The 20,000-nt window shown below is 41.5% G+C and overlaps 2 protein-coding genes across 2 annotated transcripts in view; one reads left to right on the top strand and one right to left on the bottom strand.

Moving 5' to 3' along the window:
* The first annotated feature begins 230 nt into the window (after positions 1-230).
* Positions 231-18,506, top strand: MNS1 (meiosis specific nuclear structural 1). Its single transcript, XM_019504266.1, has 10 exons — positions 231-281; positions 395-580; positions 2,358-2,485; positions 5,442-5,544; positions 8,938-9,167; positions 10,009-10,225; positions 10,309-10,416; positions 10,958-11,215; positions 17,253-17,378; positions 17,927-18,506. The coding sequence occupies exons 1-10, from the start codon at positions 279-281 to the stop codon at positions 18,023-18,025; spliced, it is 1,458 nt and encodes a 485-aa protein (XP_019359811.1). The 5' UTR covers positions 231-278; the 3' UTR covers positions 18,026-18,506.
* TEX9 (testis expressed 9) overlaps positions 3,400-20,000 on the bottom strand; it is a 61,607-nt gene continuing 45,006 nt past the window's right edge. The window contains exon 12 of the mRNA XM_019504267.1: positions 3,400-3,411. The gene's annotated coding sequence lies outside the window, so the exon portion shown is untranslated. The remainder of the gene's footprint in view (positions 3,412-20,000) is intronic.

The raw sequence follows: 20,000 nt of genomic DNA, 5'->3' as shown, positions 1-20,000 counted from the left end.
GGTACTAAACCCGACCCGGCCCCAACGCCGCGTGCGCGCTCGTCTGGCCGTCCGGCCCCGCCCAGAAAAGGCGGCTGCTGAGCAACTGCGCAGCCCACCTCCTAGAAGCCGGGCCGGGGTTGGCTGGCGGCTCTCCCAATCCGAGCGCGGGGTCCGGGCAGGTGGCTGGGACACCCGGCTTCCGCCGGAAGCTACGGCCGCCGCTTGTTACCAAGGCGACGGGGCGCAACAGCGCGGGCAGGGCTGAGGCCGCGGCTCTCGGGCCCTGGCGCGGCAGTATGGTGAGCGGGCGGCGGTGTGGGGCGGTCCCGCGTGAGATGGGTCTGGGGGCGCGGGTCTCAGGGGTTCCCTCCGCCCCCGTCCCTGAGGCCGCCACCTGTGTCCTTTGGCGTAGGGGGACAGGAGGCTGCGGGACACGCAGCGCACCGCCGCGCTGCAGCAGGACCACGAGCGGCAGCTGGCGCGGAGCGCGCGGCTACAAGCCGCCTGGGAGGCGGAGGAGCGCGCGGAGCAGAAGCGGCTGAGCCGGCTGCTGCGGGACGAGGAGCACGAGCGGCGCATGGACGAGGCGCTTCGCACGGTGAGCGCGGCTCGGACTCATAGCTGCGGCTTGCGGGGCAGGTCGGGGCTGGAAGTGAAACGCGTGTAAGCGGCGCCGCTGCCTCAACTTGCCTGACGCGCGGTGCACACGTAGGGAGCTCCCGTGGCCCGTGCTGCTCCCCCGAGCGGACCGAGCCCCGCCGGCCCCTCCCTCCTCTGCCACTTCTGCTCTGCTTTCTGGTTCTCCATGGACTCCTCGCTGCTTTCTGCTTCCTGGCCCTAGGCTCCTTGCTTCATCTGTTCTGCTTTCTGCTTCCCGCCCTATATGCTGCTGTGCTGCATGCCCTCCCCCAGTCTGCCACATGCCGGAGGCTGCCTGTGCCACTTAACACGCGTGCTACAGGTTCGCCACCCCTGCTGTATTTTGTGGTGACATGGATTATTAAAATGAAAAATACATAAGCATGCAGTTGGGAAAAATACATTACTTAACTTTTAAACAGTATTGAATGCTGCATCAGTTCACAGCATGTAGCTGTGAACATACTTACGAACTTAGGGAAAGAAAGGACCTCCTGGGTCATTAAGTCCATTTTCTTACTTATCCCTGCCAACACCATCATACAGTCCCTTTCATAATATGAGCATAAACTACATCTTAAAACTAATTTTTTTTTCCCCCACTACTCTTCCTGGGAAGCTCTTCTGGAGCCATACTCTTCCGATTGTTTAGAAATTTTAAAAAAATTTCCTGCCTAAACATTCACAGCCAGCTTATACCCACTTGATGTAGTGCTGCTGTCCTACCTTGTAAAGAACTTTTCTTCATCTCTGGTGTTTACATCGTGATTGGTTCAGAGAGCAGCCATATCCCCTTTCAACCTTCATTTTGCCTAAACTAAAGGAACCCAGGATCTTAAGTCATATTTGATAAGAGTGTCTGTGTCCACCTCATCCTCATAGCCTGTCTTTGCACTGGTTCCAGTTTGAATTCACACTTCTTTCTTGAAAAAAGGGTGATCAGAACTGTACACAGTACTCTAGAGAAGGTCTTGCAGTGTCATGTACCATAGTAGTTTTGTCTTGTCCGTACTAAAAATATATCATACAATCATCCTAAAATTGCATCTCCCCATCTTCACAGCTGTATTATGTTGGTGGCCATAGTTATCCTGTGATCTAATTCCCTTTTATAAACCCATTCTTTCTAATAGTGGAACTTTGTTCCAGAGTATTTGTTATGATCATTCATTTGCTTAAGAAATGTATTCATTTTTCAGATGGTTCCCAGTTTTAATATCCATGTTGGATTGGTTTGCTTTATTCCTTAGTTGACACATACTTCTCAAACAATAATTTTATGACTTTTACTGAAGAGTATATCAATTCAGAATTAGTTCAATTATAGTACCAGCTAATATGGATATAGCATACTGTATAGCAAACCGATACCATAGCATAAACCTCATATACAAGACAGAAAATAGTTTGTCAACTGAAAAATAAACATATATAGAGACAGGAGTTGCTCTACTGGATCAGACCAGTGGTTTGTTCTCCAATCCCAGACTAAAGCCAGCCCTGGCTGCTTCAGAGGAAGGAACTTTATTTCTGGCAGTTAAGAAATAACCTGTCCCACAGTAAATATTTTCCTCCTACTTGTAGTATGTAGGTAGATGTGGATTATGTCCCAGATGTATACTCTTTCTAGATCTTTTATTAATCTTTTTAAATATTGTAATTTATTTTTTCTTATTATTTGTTGGCTTGAGAGAATCGGTGTGTAAACTGTTATGGAAATTATTTGCTCTGGTCAGGCACAAGAAAACAAAAAACTGAGAGACCTCCAGCTGGAGCAAGAAGAAAGACTGGCAAATGAATTGGCAAGATTAAACTATGAAAAGCTTAAAGATGAAAAAATGAGGCAGCAAATAAGGGAGAACAGGTATTTTTCCTAAACAAAAAAATAAAAAAAAAACAAACTTATTTTTTTATTTATGAAACATTAATATTGAAGACTAATTTACTCCTGAGATCTGAAATGTATATTTCTATGCTTCCTGATACTGCAGTAATACTGTAACTCTTTTTGTTGGAACTGAATACTCATTCAGATGCAGTTGTATAGGTCCTATAACATGGGATATACTCTGAGAGATGCTAACCAGCTTAAGGATGGAGAGAAAAGTTTCAATACATTAGGACTGTGAGGGTGCTTTGAATGGTATATTCCATGTTGCCTTTTTTTAAAACCAATTTACATTTTTAGAATGGTTAGGGAGGGTGGAGAAAATGTTGGAGGAGGTGGATTTTGAGAAATGATTTAAAAAAAAAAAGAGGGAGCTTATGTTTTGTTACTGGATCAGGGAGGAAATGTCAGAAATTAATAGACAATGTAAGAGAGAGGAAACAAGGAAGCGGAGCTGAAGGAGCCTGAGTAGGAGAGAGACAGGAGATGAGATGGAGGCAGAAAAAGACGTGTGTCGTCCAACAGGGAAGTCAATCTGGAAGAAGTTAAGTCAGTAAAGGGTAGGGCTTGACAAAAATGTCCCTTTTAACCAGTATTATTAGTGAACACTTTCTATTTATTCTCCTTTCCTCCATTTTCTGCACAGCTGCTCTTTCCTTGGTCTGTCCTTTTGATCATCTTAAAGAGAATTGCCAGAAAAACAAAATTGGTATGTGGAATAGGGAAAGAGATTTGACTGCACTCAAATCAATTTTTAAGTTTTAGTTTCAATGTACTGCTGTGATTTTTTTTTTAAACAAGTGTCCATGTGGGGTTGACTGTTGAAAGCGTGCAGCACAGATCTCTAGTATTTAACCCAGACTTCTAAAAAGTCTGTGCAAGAAAGATACTCTAAAAATATTCTGATGCATTAGAAAGGGTAGAATTTTAGAGCCATCTTCTCTCTCTGGATACAAATGTGTGATACCTTTTGACAGCAGTGAAATTTGCACATACATGGCAGGGGAAGAATTTGTCCCCATGTTCTAGGTTTTTTTTGTTTCTTGTTTTTTAACTTCTCTAATACAGTAACGTTCTCTTATGGAATGGAAGGGCTCGTATAATCTGTTTCAGAAATACAAAATTGATGATTACTTTTAGTGGTTAGTGTAGGTGTCAGTTCTATTTATAATATTTTTTATAAGTAACATCTGGTATCTCAGCCCATATCCAATCAGTCTGCTCAGCACCCTTTTAACAATGTATTATTTAACACAGCAGCCTTGGTATCATACTCATATTTCTTAATAATACCGTGGCTGAGAATGCAAATATGGTTAAAATGTGAACTTATCCAAATCATAATGACCCAATAATTTTCCTCCGATTCTATGATACTCTGCACAAAATCTTGCTCTTCCTAATGTTGTTGGTTATGCTTGATAATATTAAGGACAGAACAACATGCCAATTTTTAAATCATTACTACAATTTCCCACCAAACTCCAAAAGTGCCTTTTGAAAATTAAAAAAAAAAAGAAGTTTAACAACTTGCCTCCTAACATAAGCACCCTTCTTCAATGATTAATGAACCAGAATGATGACAAAAGATGATGGATACCCAGTTCAATGACCAGGCAGAGCATTAGTGATTTTTTACAGCTGCTAGTTTAAAAAAAATACAGTGCAGCAAGTGGGAAACCATACCAGTAGATTATTAAATGACGTGGACCTGAGAAGAGGTCAGAAAGATTTCAAAAGATACTACCAATTTACACAGAAATGTTAAGTTGGGTTAAGTAGAAAACCTGGTTAATCCTTGAATATGTCTGTTGGGAAAAGAAGCTTAGTGATTATTCTGCCAGTGATCACTTGGACTTATAGGTGGTTATCTTCTGTATGAAAAAGGTTTGAATAACCTATATATATAGTAAACAAAAATCCTTTGACCATTATGCCTTCCTCACATCTACCATAGACTACTATAGCTTCCATTGGTGTGGGATCAACAAGTCCTACATCTCCCATTTTCCAAAAGGGACAAAACAACATAATTTCATTCCCAAGTGATTTCTGTCTCTGTTCACTTCGAACTCAATTTAAATTTGTATTCCATATGTAGGACCAGGATTTTATTCAAGTCAAAGGGAATTTTGTCACTGATTTAAATAGGGTAAGAACTTTACCCTTTGTTTTTAAAATCTTCCACACACCTTTTTCTTTCACATACCTTTTTCTCTCTCTCCTTTCTTGCCAACTCCATCACATAGCATAGGTTTTTCTTCTTCCCTGGAAAGTTCTTCATTATTTCCCATCGCTCATTTTCCACTTTGCTTATAGTTTTACATATTTTCTTTCTCTAACACTGTTTCACATGTCATTCATTCTCTTCATTTGCCTGCTTATTTACTTTGAGAATACACTTTACCTAAATAATACACACTAACATAATATTCATTAACACATTCTCCATGGTATTTTTGACATAAACATGCTGAATTACATCATTACCTTTACATTTCCTAATAAGCAGTCAATGCTGATGTCCCTGACACTTAATACAGATAAACAAGATGGAAACAATCCACAGTACACAGCAATAATGGTATACTATAGCAGTTCATCATGTATGAAGATTTGTAGATTGCCATTCACGCTATTTTAAAATGAGTTTTGTCAGTCTTATTTTAAATACAATTCTTGTTTAAATTGATATTCTAAATTAATTTATTGTAAAATAATTCTTTATCAGTATTTTAGTTTTAATGCCAATTCAGCTAATGGCCTGCTCTTTTTTACTTTCTAGTCTTAATGTCATGTCAGCTCTCCAGTCCCACAGATCTGATATTTTAAGTTTTCTGTGATGTGCCATTTTTCTTCCATTTTTCTTCTGTGGTTATACATCCTTAAAACTCTTTTTTCATTCTTATTGAAAACAAATTGATTTTTGCAGTATTGAACTTCGAGAATTGGAAAAAAAACTGAAATCTGCTTACATGACTAAAGAAAGGGCTGCCCAGATTGCTGAGAAGGAAGCTATCAAATATGAGAAAATGGTAACTATTTTTTAAGATCTGTATAGTATTTAGACAGAGGTCCTATTCAGCCTGTGCCACTTAACATGTGTTAAATAGATTCTAGAAGAAAAATTGAAGACCTTTTTCTAGCATAACTGAACAAAAATGAGAGTTAAAAATATCTATCTATCTATCTCCAGTGAAAAATAAATTCTCCAAAAAGCCTGAACATGTACTTAAGTGCCAAACCAGGAAAATGCTTTTTATAGCACATGCTTAGATATATTAAATGCTTAAGTGAATTCATTATCAGTTGTTTTTTCCTGAACTGGGATCTTAAAAGGAGCATTTTTTGTGTGTGCAGTTGCTGTTTTCCTGTCTGATCCTTTGTCTCTAAGCAGAACAGCATCCACAGTTTGCCAGTCTTTATATGCTCCTGGCAGATGAGAACCTATTTAAGGCTATGAGTGATGTGCTGATATTGAATTTGGTTCTCCATTGCTAGCACACTCCAACTCCATGACTTTACCTGAACTATTTATTTCCTTCCCCACTATGGAGTGGTACAGTCTTCAGGAGTTTGTACAGCTGATAACTTCATTGATATAATGTAGGGTAAATGACATATTTTGCCAGGCCTGCGTAGCAAGGTAAAAGTCACCTGATCCATCCAGTGGTAAGGCAGGCAGCCAGTTGGCCGTTTGTCTACTTGGCCGCTTTAATGTTAAAGTCACCAATTAACCAATGTAAGTACTCCTGCTAACCTTGCTATTCACAGTTCATTAAGGCTGCTCTTGCATTGTTACTCAAATTTTCTGTATCTAATAGCAGCACTGAAAGTGATAAAACCTAATCAGTTTTGTGCTGCTCATAGCAAAGCACTAACAGCAACTGAGATGAACTAAAAGAATTAACCACACACGTTGAATGCCAGGTAGTTTTCTAATTGCCAAATGAGCCCCCTGTATGCAACTGAAACTACCTCTCCTGCACTGATGGCTAGAAATAAGTACAGTTTTCTGCACGCTGTCCCAGTTAGCATTTCTATGTTCAGTCTATTTCTTCAGTGTAAAATTTCCAGGAAGAGAATTACCATCCAATTACCAGCCCTACCCCATGCTAGGAGAGAAGGGAAGAAACTTGTCTGATTCAATTTATTTTCCCATATTGCTTCTAAATGAAACTGTCTTTGTATCCTTGGCAAGGAGAGCATCTTGACAGTAGTGCCAGCTTTAGCAATACATTGCATTTTCTACCTTAAAATAGAAATACACGCTCCCTGGCTGCATAGCCTAAGAGGCATGCAGAGACTCAACAGTCAACACTCGTGAAGCTGAACAAGAGAAGGCTAGAGGAATGCCTTTTAGTAGGAACTATGTGGCCATTAAAGAAAGGGTTATTGCAGTTTTACAGTGTAAACATCAGTAACTAAAACATTTATTTTTATCCAATGGGAGTAATTTTGCTAATCTCTAAATTAGTTTCTGTAATAAAGTTAAAATTTGTTGTACACAATGACATATATCTTGTATGGAGCGTAACTAATAAATCAAATGTTTGTGCTTGTAAATATTTACCACTGTGTAACATTTCAAAGAATTGAGTTTATGGACAGAATATTTCATTATGGATGTATGGAAAATATATGGGCCTGCTACTCCCACTTCTGTTGAAATCAATGGGAATTTTACCTTTCATACAAGTAGGAATAGGTGTATCTTGTTCTTCGACACTGTACTTGTACTGTAATGCTATTGCAACATTGTAATGTATTGACTAAGCTGAGGAATTCTTTTAAGTTAGTTTCTTATTTATCTTAAATACCCTTACATGCAAGGGTCCAAGTGTTTATTGTAAATCTGTCTTTGTTATGGAAGGTTGATTAATAGTGCATGACTAAAGCAAAGAAGCTTGCTTTATAGCAGCAGCTAAAACAGTAGTTAATTAAATGGTTTGTTGTAATATAATTACTTCGTGTGTTTCATAGCACTACTTAAAGGTAAACAGTACCACACTTGCCGTGCCTTTCTAGAGCAGGTAATTATTGTAATGATTATAGCTCCTTATCCTCTGAAATGCATTGGTAGTAATAGTTTTGCTATTACTAATGAATATTTAAAGAATTAAAAAAAACAGTCCAGGATATTATTGTGTGTGATTAAGGTGGACAAAATAGCAGGTAGCTTCAGTTATATCAGTGTTCTACACAAATACCTTACTTTTGATATCTGTTGCTATAAAGGAAAAGAGTTATTAAAGATGGTTTGTAGGGCTGAATTAGAAGTGCACCGATACATTGGTCCAATATCTAATCACTACTAATATAAAGAAAAGTGACTATCAGATATCAGCCCAATTGGGGCCAATAATTTGACCAGTAAATGACTGCATGCGCGCAGCCACAGCGCAGCACTCAGGCAGCAAGGAGCACAGCTGGCAGCGTGGAGAGCTGCCTCTGGCTGGTAAGTCTGGTGTGGCAGAAGGGGAGGGGGAAGAGAAGAGGCGTGGGGGGACAGATTAGTGCCCCCCATGGTGACGGAGGGGGCAGGGTCAGGCACAGGGGGGACGGGGAGGGTCATATGCCCCCAGATGTGTGTGGGATGGGACGGGTTGCAGGTGGGGTTGCGCAGGGCTCTTCTCGGTAGGGGCTGGGCTTGAAGCGAGCACTGATGGTGCTGGGAGGATGCTGCATCCATCGCAAATTTCACCACTGTTTTGCTCCCAGTGCCAGCTGGCACCTGACGCAGCCCTAGCTCTTCCCAGCATGTGGGTGGAGGCATGGGGCATCGAGCCGGGGCTGCGCTGGCTGGCTGGTAGCAGTGGCACTGGGAGTGGAGCAGAAGCAAAATTTGAGGTGGATGCAGCATCCTTCCAGCAACGCCAGTGTCCGTTCCAAGCCCAGCCATCACCGAGAAAAGCCCTGCACAACCCCAGCTGCAGCCGGCCCCGCCCCACACATCTGGGGGCACATGACCTACCCCTGTGCCCTCCTGGGGTGCCAGCAATGGTGGGAGCCCCATCCCCACCCTGAACTGTGGCTCCACCCCCACCCCCCTTCCACCACACCAGACTTACCAGCTGGAGGCAGCTGTATCAGAAATCGGATTGGTATCAGCCGATATGCCTCCTTAAATATCGGCTAATGGTATCAGCCCCAAAAATCTCTATCGGTGCACCCCTAGACTGAATTACTAATATCCAGACTAGAATGGGTATTTATCACACCTTATGAAATAAGGGGTTCTTAAGCTGTATATTAATTCAATGCAAATTGGGACTCTACATATGTAGGACACCTTTATGGATGAAAACATTTATTTCATTTTTGGGGTTCTATACTAATGTTTTTTGTAAAAACGTTTTGTTTTTTTTTTATTACACATGATCATAATGCAAGAGGAGGAAAAAATCTTACCATGTTTTTAACAACAGAAACGTGATGCTGAGATAGCCCAAAGGATGAAGGAAGAGCATGAAAAGGTAACAATGGAAGAAAGTTCTGCAGAACAGAGGCGATACAAGGAGAAAATAATTTATCAGCAAGAACTGGAGAAGCAACTGGAGGACCAAGAAAAAAATAAACAGCATGCTTATGAGGAGTTCCTGAAAGAGAAACTTATGATAGATGAAATTGTACGAAAGATTTATGAAGAAGACCAAATGTTAGGGTTTTTAAATTTTTGTTATCAATGTTTTTCATAGGGTTACATAAGAGGAATGTGCATATCTGTTTCTCAAACTGATGTCCCAACTCAGGAAAACTTTCCTATTCAAGAAAATTGCTTAAACATTTAACTTAAGCATGTGCTAAACTTAAATTTACCTTTATGCAGAAAATTACTTAAGCTTATGTTTTCCTGATCACACCTTATGTATTGTTGTCATCTTAGATCTTCCTTCATTATTTTTGCCCAGAAATTCTTATTTTTATAGAGTACTTCATTCAGCCTCATAATGACAGAAATGGCTGTGTAAGACTGATTTCAACGATACATAGCCACTTATGTTCCCCTGAAAGACATGCCTGTCTGGCCAGATTGTCATTTGTAATTCAGTTTGTGGAAAAGCTAGGGAAAAAGGTGTTTTTTGTTTGTTTGTTTGGGGAGGGAGGGGCGCTGTATGTCTGGTATACATCAACCAAGGAAAAAGGAGATTTCTTCTTAAGTATTTCTCTCAAAGCTTAACACCAAAATAGAGTTCAGCCACTGATACAAAAAAGGGCCCTTTAATCCCCCTCTGGTCCCTCCACTGGGACATACCTAGTTGCCAGGTTTTGCAGAGGACCTGTGTATAACTTGTGTCCAGCTGAAAAAAACGTGTTTACAGTTTGAAGATCTTTAAGGTGTATTCCATTTCCTATCTCTGAGGGTGGATAAAGGGAGACAATAGCATGGGGTTTTTCATGCCTGAAGTATATAATTCCTAATGAGTGTAGAGCATGCTTATTTGAAAATCAAAATAGAATTATTAATTAAGCACCTATATTTTTGTATCCTTTTCTAGGGAAAAACAACTTAAGTTAGAGAAAGTAAGAGCAACACAGAGATATATAGAAGAATTCAAAATACAACAGGACAAATGGCGAAGAAAGAAGTCTGAGGAAATGGAAGAAGAAAATAAGAAAATCATGGAGTTTGCTAACCTGCAACGACACAGAGAAGAACGTTGGAAGGCTAAAGTTCGAGCGAGTGAAGAAATAAAAGAAAAACTCCAGAACATGGTATTCAAATACATTTTAAAAGGGAATTTTGGAAAATGTATGTATCGGATATGTCACTTAATCTGTCATTGCTCTTCTAACAGATCGCACAAAATCTAGAAAGAGAGCAACAGAAACGTGATGATCTGGAGCAAGTGCGACAAGAGTTATATCTTGAAGAACAAGCTGAGGCAGAAAGAAAAAAGGAGTTGGTAAGTGCTGGTAGCTGTTTCAAGCAGTAAATATAAGGCAAAAATTCTTTCTGGATCAAGTTTCCATGCCAGAACTGCACACAGATCTTCCACTATAGTTGTTGGGAGTTGTGAATATTTGTCTGATGTCAAAATTTGGTCTTTTGTATGGTGGTCGTCTTAGTGTTCTGCATTACACTAATTGTTCTAAGACAGCTAAAGCTATACAGATAAAAATGGGGTGAAAATTTAGGATTTCACTATGCTTCCTAAAAACGTCTGTGAAATAATGAGGGCTAGTTCTTAACAAACAGTATTTTTGAGGTGCCATTCTGGAATATCCTGTTTGATACTCTTCATAAATAAAATAATTATAGCTTTTTCCCGTACCTAAATTTCCTAGTTTTGAAGTATTTGTTCCTGTGCTGATTTGGGATGTGTGTTACAAAACAAGGTTATGGTATATAATCTAAAAGAACAAATTACCGGTTTATATATGATGACTAAAATGATCCAGACTGTTTTTCAGCATATTTAGCATTTTGTTGAAATGTCTTCATAGGCAGAAATAGAAAAGAGAATCAGACAGCGCTTAGAGTTAAGACAAACCTATGATGAGCAATTAGCCTTGAAGAAGATAGTACGGCAGGCCATGCAAGAAGAAGAAGCAGCCTTCAGACAACAGATGTTAGCCAAATTTGCAGAGGATGATCGCATAGAACAAATGAATACTCAGAAACGAAGAATAAAACAGCTTGAACACAGAAAAGCAGTGGAAAAACTTATTGAAGATCGTCGCAAACAGTTCCTTGCAGATAGAGTAAGAAGGGCCTTTTTTCCCTTTAAATTTTGGTTTGAGTTTAAATTTCTTAAAATGGCAAGACGGTACTTAAAGTATGTTGTTAGGATTGCTGTTTGCTTTTCCTTATTACTACTGAAGGGATTGACTTTTTTTTTTTGTTTTGCTGGGAAAAAAGGAGTCATCTCCTGATGAACATGGGGGGGAATCTTTGTTTGTTTGTTTACAAACTTACTCCATATAGATCCTGATCCACTGTCCCAGACCTCTGCTCATTTGTGGTACTCTGTGGATGAGTCCCTCTGTATATGGCTTGACCAGCACCGCACACCCCAAAAGGGGTATGCTACCTCCTCAGAACATTTGCCTGCCATGACTTGATGGTAATTGGAGAATTCTCTCCCAAAAAGGAAAAACTGGCCCCAGGGCTGTGTCCAGTAATCCAAAATAATCAGTTATGGCCTGTAACAGAGGCTCATAGGCTTTACAGGGGGCTTCTCTAACCCCAGTACCCCCTCCACAGTCTTCTAGGCTGAAGTACAGGCTCCTGCTGTTAAGACATCATAGCTAGGAACAGCTCTCAGTACCTTCCTGGATGACTCCCAGGAAGCCTCTGTAGTCCATTAGAAACAAAAATGCAAAAATATGGGCAGAGGCATTCCTCACCCCTGGCCTCTGTTGCTCTCCAGTGCAGGCTTTCCCCTCTCACTACTGCTTGTTTCCTTTTGGGCTCTCCACCCTGTACTCCCAGCCTATCAATGCCGGTTTCTGGTCCCCAGCTGTAGCTCGTCTCTCCTGTATTGAGGGAAGACACCTGGGCTTAGTTAACCTCAGGGGAGGAGTCGCTTGATATTATAAACAGCCTGGGCTGTTCCAGCCCCATCTTAGTGTTTCCAAATAGGGCTTTCCCTTTCCAGGGGTTCTGTGTCCTAGTAGGAACCTTAAGGAGGCCGGACCATCTCTGTGTTCTCCTGGGGCTCTCTGCAACACAGGTTTTCTCTGCTGGGATACTTCTCCCCTGTGCTTGAGAGTGCTCTGCAAGGGTTTAGTCCTTTCCATGCTCCTAAACCTGTCTAGGGGCTGCTTCTGTTTGCTGTCTCTGAGCCAGCTCTGCAGTTGCCCTGTTTCAACTGCTCCCGTGGCCTGCCCCTTTACTGTTGGGACCGCTTGACTTCCAGATACTGAGGGGAAGAGAGTGAGCTTAGATTTTCGTCCTCCCACTCACCCTACTCTTCTACATACTCTATTGAGGTTGGTATACTATGCAGGTGTCAGTGCCAGCAGATTGCCTCCAGCAACAGACTTAGGGTGCTGTTCAATTAATTTATTTAGTAGCACTTACTGAAAGGTAGAACATACCACTGTCCTAAAAAAATAAATAAATAAAAAGTATGGTTTTGTCCAAAGTATTTAAGTTGCAAATTTAAATTGGGGAAACTCCTTTCTGAAATTTAAGGTGGTTTGACAAAAGTAAAAGAGCAGTGATACATCTTACATCAATACTCTTCTACTAGGCTCACACTCCAAAGGTGTGTCTACACATGATGCTGTCACTGTAGCAACGTGCTATGGTGATGTAGTGTAAACAGCTGTCCGCGCGTGACCAGTAGCTATTTTGCCATAGCAGCGCACTCCACCATTGTAGTACACCACTATGGCGAAGTAGCTAAAAAGAACCATGTGCCACACATACAGCGCAGTACAGGTGGTTACTGCACCGTGCTTTAGTGCTTCCAAAAGGAAGTACTAAAGCATGACGCAGTAACAACATCGCCATAGGGCAATGTGTAGATGTGCCCCAAGAGGAAGAATGAAATTATAACAATTCTAGATGTTTTATAAATGAAATTAGGAGTGAGTAACTGAATTCAGTCAATAAATATGATTTCTCTAGTAGTGTGAAATGTGCTACTTGAATTTATATGTGTATACAGAGTTTTCTGTAACTGCTCAAGCTAAATAACAACATTAACTGTTTATCCAACTAAATAGAAGCTTCGGTGACCAAAAGGACTCTTCTTACCTTGCGTGCTGTAACATTTTCCTTTTAATATACAGTCAAGCACTTTTCTCAGAGATACAGAAATCATTAACCAAACACAATTTTGCATTTGGAAGTGTTTAATGTCATAGATTTCATGGACATTAGGGCTGGAAGGGACCTCGGAAGATCATCAAGTCCACCCCCCTGCCCCAGGGGAAGGAAGTCAGCAGGGGTCATAGGATCCCAGCAAAATAAACATCCCAATGTCTCTTGAAGGTGTTCAAAGTAGGTGCTTGAACCACCTGTGGTAGCAGGCTATTCCAGACCTTGGGGGCTCGGACAGTAAAGAAGTTCTTCCTTATGTCCAGCCTGAAACGGTCATGGAGGAGTTTATGACTGTTCGACCTTGTTGTTCCTTGGGGCGCTCTGGTGAACAAACGTTCCCCCAGATCCTGATGGTCACCCCTGATAAACGTATAGGTGGCCATCAGATCGCCCGAGCCTACACTTTTTTCCAGGCTGAAGAGTCCGATGGCTCTCAGCCTCTCATCATACGGTGTGTTTTCCTGACCTCTGATCACGCATGTGGCTCTTCTCTGGACTCTCTCAAGCTTCTCCACATCCTTTTTGAATTGTGGAGTCCAAAACGATGTAGTACTCCAGCTGTGGCCTCACCAAGGCCAGGCACAATGGGAGAATGACATCCCGGGATTTGCTTGAGAAGCATCTATGGATGCAAGCCAGTGTTTTGCTCGCTTTACTAGCTGCAGCATCACATTGAAGGCTCATCTTCATCTTGTGGTCAATCATGACCCCCAAATCCCTTTCATCCGTAGTGCTAGCCAGAGTAGCTCTGCCGAGACTATAAGGATGCTGAAGGATCTGCTTATGGCTCCAATGTCCACATCATTGATGTTGAATAATATAGGTCCAAGGACAGAGCCTTGAGGGACTCCACTGGTCACAGGACATCACGACGATTGATTTCCATCAACCACCACCCTCTGGGTCCAACCATGGACCAATTTCCCAGCCATCGGATTGTGGTGGACCCGAGGCTGCAGTTGGCCAGTTTTGCCAAGGGGTGATCGTGGGATACAAAATCGAAGGCTTTTTTGAAGTCAAGATACACGACATCAATCTCTCCCCCCTTGTCCAAGTGATAGGTCACCTGGTTGTAAAAGGAAATAAGATTAGTCAAGCAAGACCTACCTGCAACAAACCCGTGCTGGCTATCCCTCAGGATGTTGCCATCGGCCAGGCCGTTAAGAATGGCCTCCTGAATAATCATTTCTAAGACCTTCCCCTGAATAGAGGTCAGACTGATTGGCCTGTAGTTTACTGGATCCACTTTCTTCCCTTTCTTGAAGATAGGCATTACATTGGCCTTCGTCCAGTCTTCAGGCACTTCACCAGAGTGCCAGGAGTTCTCAAAGATTCGTGCCAGGGGCTGAGCTATGATGCTTATTACTGTAGTAATGAAAACAAGCATAGAACCTGAGTATTCTCATTGCAAAACATGACGAGCACAAAGTCCTTTAAAAAAAGGGCATTCCCCTACGAGAGAAGGAAGGAAACCTTGATTCTAGTTCCTAGTTCTCCACCAGGTCTGTTCATGCATTTTACATTAGAGTGTCATTGGTTAGGAAATGGGTCAGATCCCAGAATTCCCTCCCCTCAGGGGAGTACTATAACCACTTGGCTTACAGGTATGTGCCCACTTGTTTGCTCCCTTCTATCTCCACCGAGCTAGACTTGTTGATTGCCCTGGGAGCTAGCTTCAGCATGAGTGGAAGGGTCTCTATCCAGTCTAGGCCATAGCCTGGATCAGGGGTATTCAACCTGTAGCGTGCAAGCAACCTCTATATGGCATGTGGCCAGTATGGCTGGAAGCAGGCAGAAGAAAGAGGATCAGAGTAGTACTCAGGGTGCAGGGCTAGTTTGTGACAGGCTTGCCAAAAATGGTTGGCTGCCACTGGGGTTCAGATATTCTCCTGGGAACTGGGAGATGGGGTGGGGGGTGGAAGGAGAGTAGAGGAGGACTTAAAACCTAGGGCAAGTGCCCCAGCCTATTGGGCAAAAGCTGAGCAGTTGCCCACTCCTAGTATTCAGTAGCAAATGGAGGTGCTGTGCTTTATGCTGTTGCTGTCACATAGGCATTCTGGTTTAGGTAGACATCTCCCCTCTGAGCAGTCTGGATCCCAGAATGATGGAAGTGCCTTTATTCCAGTCCTGAGTGAGACATGTAAGGACATTTCAGGCACACTCCTGTGCCTAGTGCTTCTCTTAGCTAGGTGTGCACCTGCTTAGCATCTAGGCAATCTGGATTGCCCTTGAGGGGGAACGTGGTGTTTAACCTGCTGGTTTTGATCTCCCTTCTGGGGTGACGGGCACACAGTGCCTAAGTGGAGGCATCTTAGTGGTCACTTAGGTACCTGGCCCCTAGGCTCTTTATGTAATGCATGGGGGGATCCAAGTACAGAAGCGTGCGATGCATAAGAACCAGCATGCTTGGTGGGAAGCCTTCGAGGCCAGCCAGTAGGTAATGCTGAGGAGGAAGGTCCTGTGCCAATCAAGAAGATAGGTGCTTGACTTAGGGCTACAACGATATGCCTAGTTCTGGAGCCAAGCACCTAATCCATGTCAGTCCTTCTGCTAGGTGGTAGTGGTGGTGCCCTTATAGGTTACAGGATTCAGCTGGGATGTTAAAGGACCAAGTTTAAATCCTTCCTCTGGCTGTGGGGATGTGAACACTGATCTCACACCTCCCCTAAGAGTGTTCCCAGTATGATACAGTATTACATAAAAAGTTTAATATTCATTGAAACAGAGACTGGAACCCCTCTTCTCCAGTGAGTACCTTAACCACACCACTGACAGAAACTTGGTGCTTAGGGACTTTAGGCACGTTCTGAGTAGAAAGCAATTAAGCAGAGTTTTGAGGATTTAAATTTTGGACGTAGGTGCCTAAGTGGACCTAGCCCAAACTAACTCTCTAAATGATACTTGGTTTCTTGGTAGATCTGCTTATTGTGTGTATGCAGTCAAACTGACTTGCTCTTTTAAGAAATGTCTTTGCTTTTTACTTATTAAGCTGGCTTTGCACTTCTAGAGTGAGGAACTGGGCTCTATTTCTTGTTATAAACAGTACGCAGACCTGCTTTTAAGTTCTGAATTAATGGTACAGGTTTCCCTCGCCAACCACGGTTTTGAGTATCTACGCTTCAGAGAAGTGAGGGGGTACAGTTGGAAAATACCCCTATGGCCCCCCAGCCGTACTCATGCCTCTCGCTCCCCCAGCTGCGCTGGTCTTGCCAACCACAGGAACTTTCAAGAACCTAACCCCTGTGTTTGGCAAGGGAAACATGTACTTCTACAAGCTCATAGTCAAGGTTAGACTTTGGGGAGGAAAATGTTCACCTTAAACTGAGAAGGACTGACCTTAAAATAATGGAGAATCATGGGATTTCATTATGCTATTTTTAGACTTGGTTTTCGTAGTATAATATATAAATTTTGCTGTGATTCACATGCATAATTCTGTAAATGAGAATATATCCCTTTTTCCTTTTCTTGTTTCTTTTGTAGGCTTATAGTAGTAGGGCCAAAACTAGACCCATTTTGAAAGTATTTTACCTTCAGGTATTAATCTTTAAAGAGGGATTTCACAGTAGAAAAAACAAGTAGGGAACAAAGTAACTTTAATTCTTATTTTTCATGCCTTATAATTTCTCTTTTCTAATTATTAAAAGTTGTATTTAAACAGTATTTTGCTCTCAGTATCCATCTTCTCATCCTTTTTGTTACTTCTACAAAAGCCATAACAGAGTAGAAGGTAAGACAGGCTGGCACCTTAGGAACTAACTGAAGCATGAGCTTTCATTAGCAACAATCTACTGTATCATAACAAGGACATATTTACTTCTTTGCAAAATGATGCAGAAGCCTAGTAGTGACATGAAAGCCTTATGCTTGCTCCATTGAGAGAGTTCTTTACTAGTGTTCATATATTAGGTACAAGTTTCTTTTTGTAAAATTGAAGAATGTTAATTAATACTTCATTGCTTTTTGTAGGAGCATGAACTTGAAGAAAGACAGTTAGAAGAGAGAAGACAAGAAAATATTCGTGCAGTTGTTGAAGAAGAGAGACAGAAACTCCTTAAAGAACACGCATCTAAATTATTGGGGTATCTTCCTAGAGTAAGTGAACTTTTATTGTCTCCTACTACTTGATGTTGACTGACCCAGCCACTGTCTTTTTAATGCAATCCTTTTGGGTTTTTTAAGTTTAAAGTCTGTTCTGGGCTCTTTACAGGAACTGCCATCAGATGTGGTATGCAGATGAATATTACTTTGCTGTATAATACCAAAAAACCGGATTTTTCTCAGCCATCACTGATTCACACAGGTTCACAGAAGTTTAGGGCTGGAAGGGACCCTGTGAGATAATCAGGTCCAGCCCCCCTGGCCTGGCCAGGAAACATCCCTATTACATAGAATAAAACAATCAGACAAAAATGTATTGATGCAAAATGCTATCAGTCTACATATTAGAAACTCATCTGATCAGTTGTTAATTTTTTCAAGCGAGTAGGGTATTTCTCTATTAAAGTTACGAGTGTAGCTAGAGTACAGTACCAAGACTGACACTCATACAGAAGAGAGAGTCAGGGATTACCTTTGTACTTTTGGTATAATCTTACAGTAGCTAAATAACATTCAACGTTTCTTCCCCTTTCTAACCTCAGGGAATCCTCAAAGATCAAGAAGATGTTAACATGCTTGGTGAGGAGTTCAGGAAAGCTTATCAGACAAGAAGAGGGGATGTATTTTCAGACAACAGCTGAAATTTATGTGCTCTTTGTGGTTTACCACTAGATGTCATCTGACTTCTAATGATAACTTGTACATGATGTTAACAGTGATGAATTCCTTTTTGGTGTTCGGAGAGGATTTCCCTTCAATACTGAGAGCACTAAGCTATTGATTAGCTAAAATGTTTAAATATATTGTAGTTACAGATTTACACAAATAAATTTTATTTCTTCATTACTGGTTTTTCCTCAAGCAAGTTTTAAGTAAGATATAAGATCAAGTTGATAAGGATTTCACTTTGGAAACTGATATATAGACTGATTGTAATATAAGTTCTAGGTGCTGCTGGTAAGTTAGAAAATATCTTAATTTGGAAAACAGTATACTTCCACTATAAGGTAGATGGTATAAATATTACACTTGTTCCCAAGAAAGCTCGGGATTTATTTCTTAATTTAAAAATGGTTCTTTGGTACTAACTTGTGACAGATTTTGTTTTAGTACAAAGTTTAAAAAAATTAGTGGCTCTGCTATCCCTACTGCCCAGCCCCTGTGCAAGGTAGTAAGCACTGTAATAAACAAACAGGCTTTTGAAATAGGATGCCACTCAGTTATTAGAAGTTACAGAGATTGCCTTAAGTCTAAAAAAGTTGAGAACCACTAGATTATGCAAATCTCCTAAAGTGATAATTTTAAGGACTCCAAATCTGCATTTATATTACATTATTTAAATAGTAACCTAAATATCAGTGTGGACCCTCCAATAGTGTGACTGTCTTCAAAGTGGTACATTACAGATAGGGAAACAGAGGAAAAGTGGTGGAAGGAATAAGAACAGAGGAAGGTGAACTTACTGGGGCCAGATCATCAATAACTTTTGTAAAGCTTATCTTCAAGTATTCAGCTACTACATTTTGAGGTGGCAAACACACTGTTCCCAAATGGCATTTAATCTTTCTAAAAACCAAAATAAATCTGGAGTACAAGGCATCAATATAAATATGGAAATGTTTCTTTTTATAAAATAATAAAAGGTACAGCATCTCCTCTTCATCCCTTGATACTGCACCTTGATGCAGTGAGAAGTCTTCTAATGACTATAAGAGTTAGACAGGAGTTGTATTTAACTCCTGCTATGGCCACCCAGGTCACTTAAGTTAAAAGGGCAGGCTCCAGATGAAAAGCAGTTAGCTGGTTGTTCTGGTTTAGGGTAAGATGATAGGCTAACAACCTCTCCTCATAAAATGTTACATTATAGTAAATTAGATAAACACAACAAGGTAGTCATCCTGGCACACAGCACAATAGAATAGCAAAGCCTTGTTTATGCCCTCTGGAGCATCTGATGGCATAGAAGCAATGCAGATCTCTCACTTTCGTTTCCAGATACCAAACCAATAGTTCTAAATTGGATTAAGGGGAATGTTTTTAATTAGAGAGCTACCATTATATATGTTACATAGTTGATAAACAACTATTTAATTTACTCTTCTATACATAAAGACACCTAAATTAAGGGTGTGCTAAGTGGGTCATAGTCAATTTGGATTCAGCCCCCTTTGGGGGACAGTGATTAGATTTGTTGATTTGGATCACTGTCCTGACTTCAGATTCAGCTGAATTAGCCATTTGGCCATAGACACAGCTTTAACTGTTTTTCTACACGTCTTGAGGTACCAGGTGGCTCATGAATGCTGAGATGGTGGGGTGGATGGAGCATCCCACAAGAGCGGGGGCTCCCCCCCCCCCCAACCCCAGTGCTCCCCCAGCCCCAGGAGGCACCAGTTGCCAATGGGTACATATCTGAGGACTGCAGTCTCCAGGGCTGGAGGGATATATTGCAGACTGGTAGTTGACAGCCACACACTGGGACTGGGGGCTATGGCCAGCCCAAACCCCACCGGATCTAGGACTGGGGGCATATGTTAGGCCCAGCCCCATGTGCCAGCTGGTGCTAGAACTGGAGCCACTTGCCAGCCCCAACCCTGTGTACTGGGGCCTGATCCA

The sequence above is a fragment of the Gavialis gangeticus genome, unplaced genomic scaffold (assembly GCF_001723915.1).
Source record: "Gavialis gangeticus isolate Ggan-Ray unplaced genomic scaffold, GavGan_comp1, whole genome shotgun sequence".
NCBI classification, from domain to species: domain Eukaryota; kingdom Metazoa; phylum Chordata; order Crocodylia; family Gavialidae; genus Gavialis; species Gavialis gangeticus.
Note: the sequence above shows the minus strand (reverse complement) of the source record. Positions and strands in the feature narration are given on the sequence as shown.

Bases quoted from the DNA above. Each gene is read 5' to 3' on its own strand.
- MNS1 (XM_019504266.1), top strand. The intron at 9,168-10,008 runs GTTAGGGTTTTT...ATCCTTTTCTAG, and splicing joins ATTTATGAAGAAGACCAAAT to GGAAAAACAACTTAAGTTAG. The intron at 17,379-17,926 runs GTAAGTGAACTT...TTCTAACCTCAG, and splicing joins TATTGGGGTATCTTCCTAGA to GGAATCCTCAAAGATCAAGA.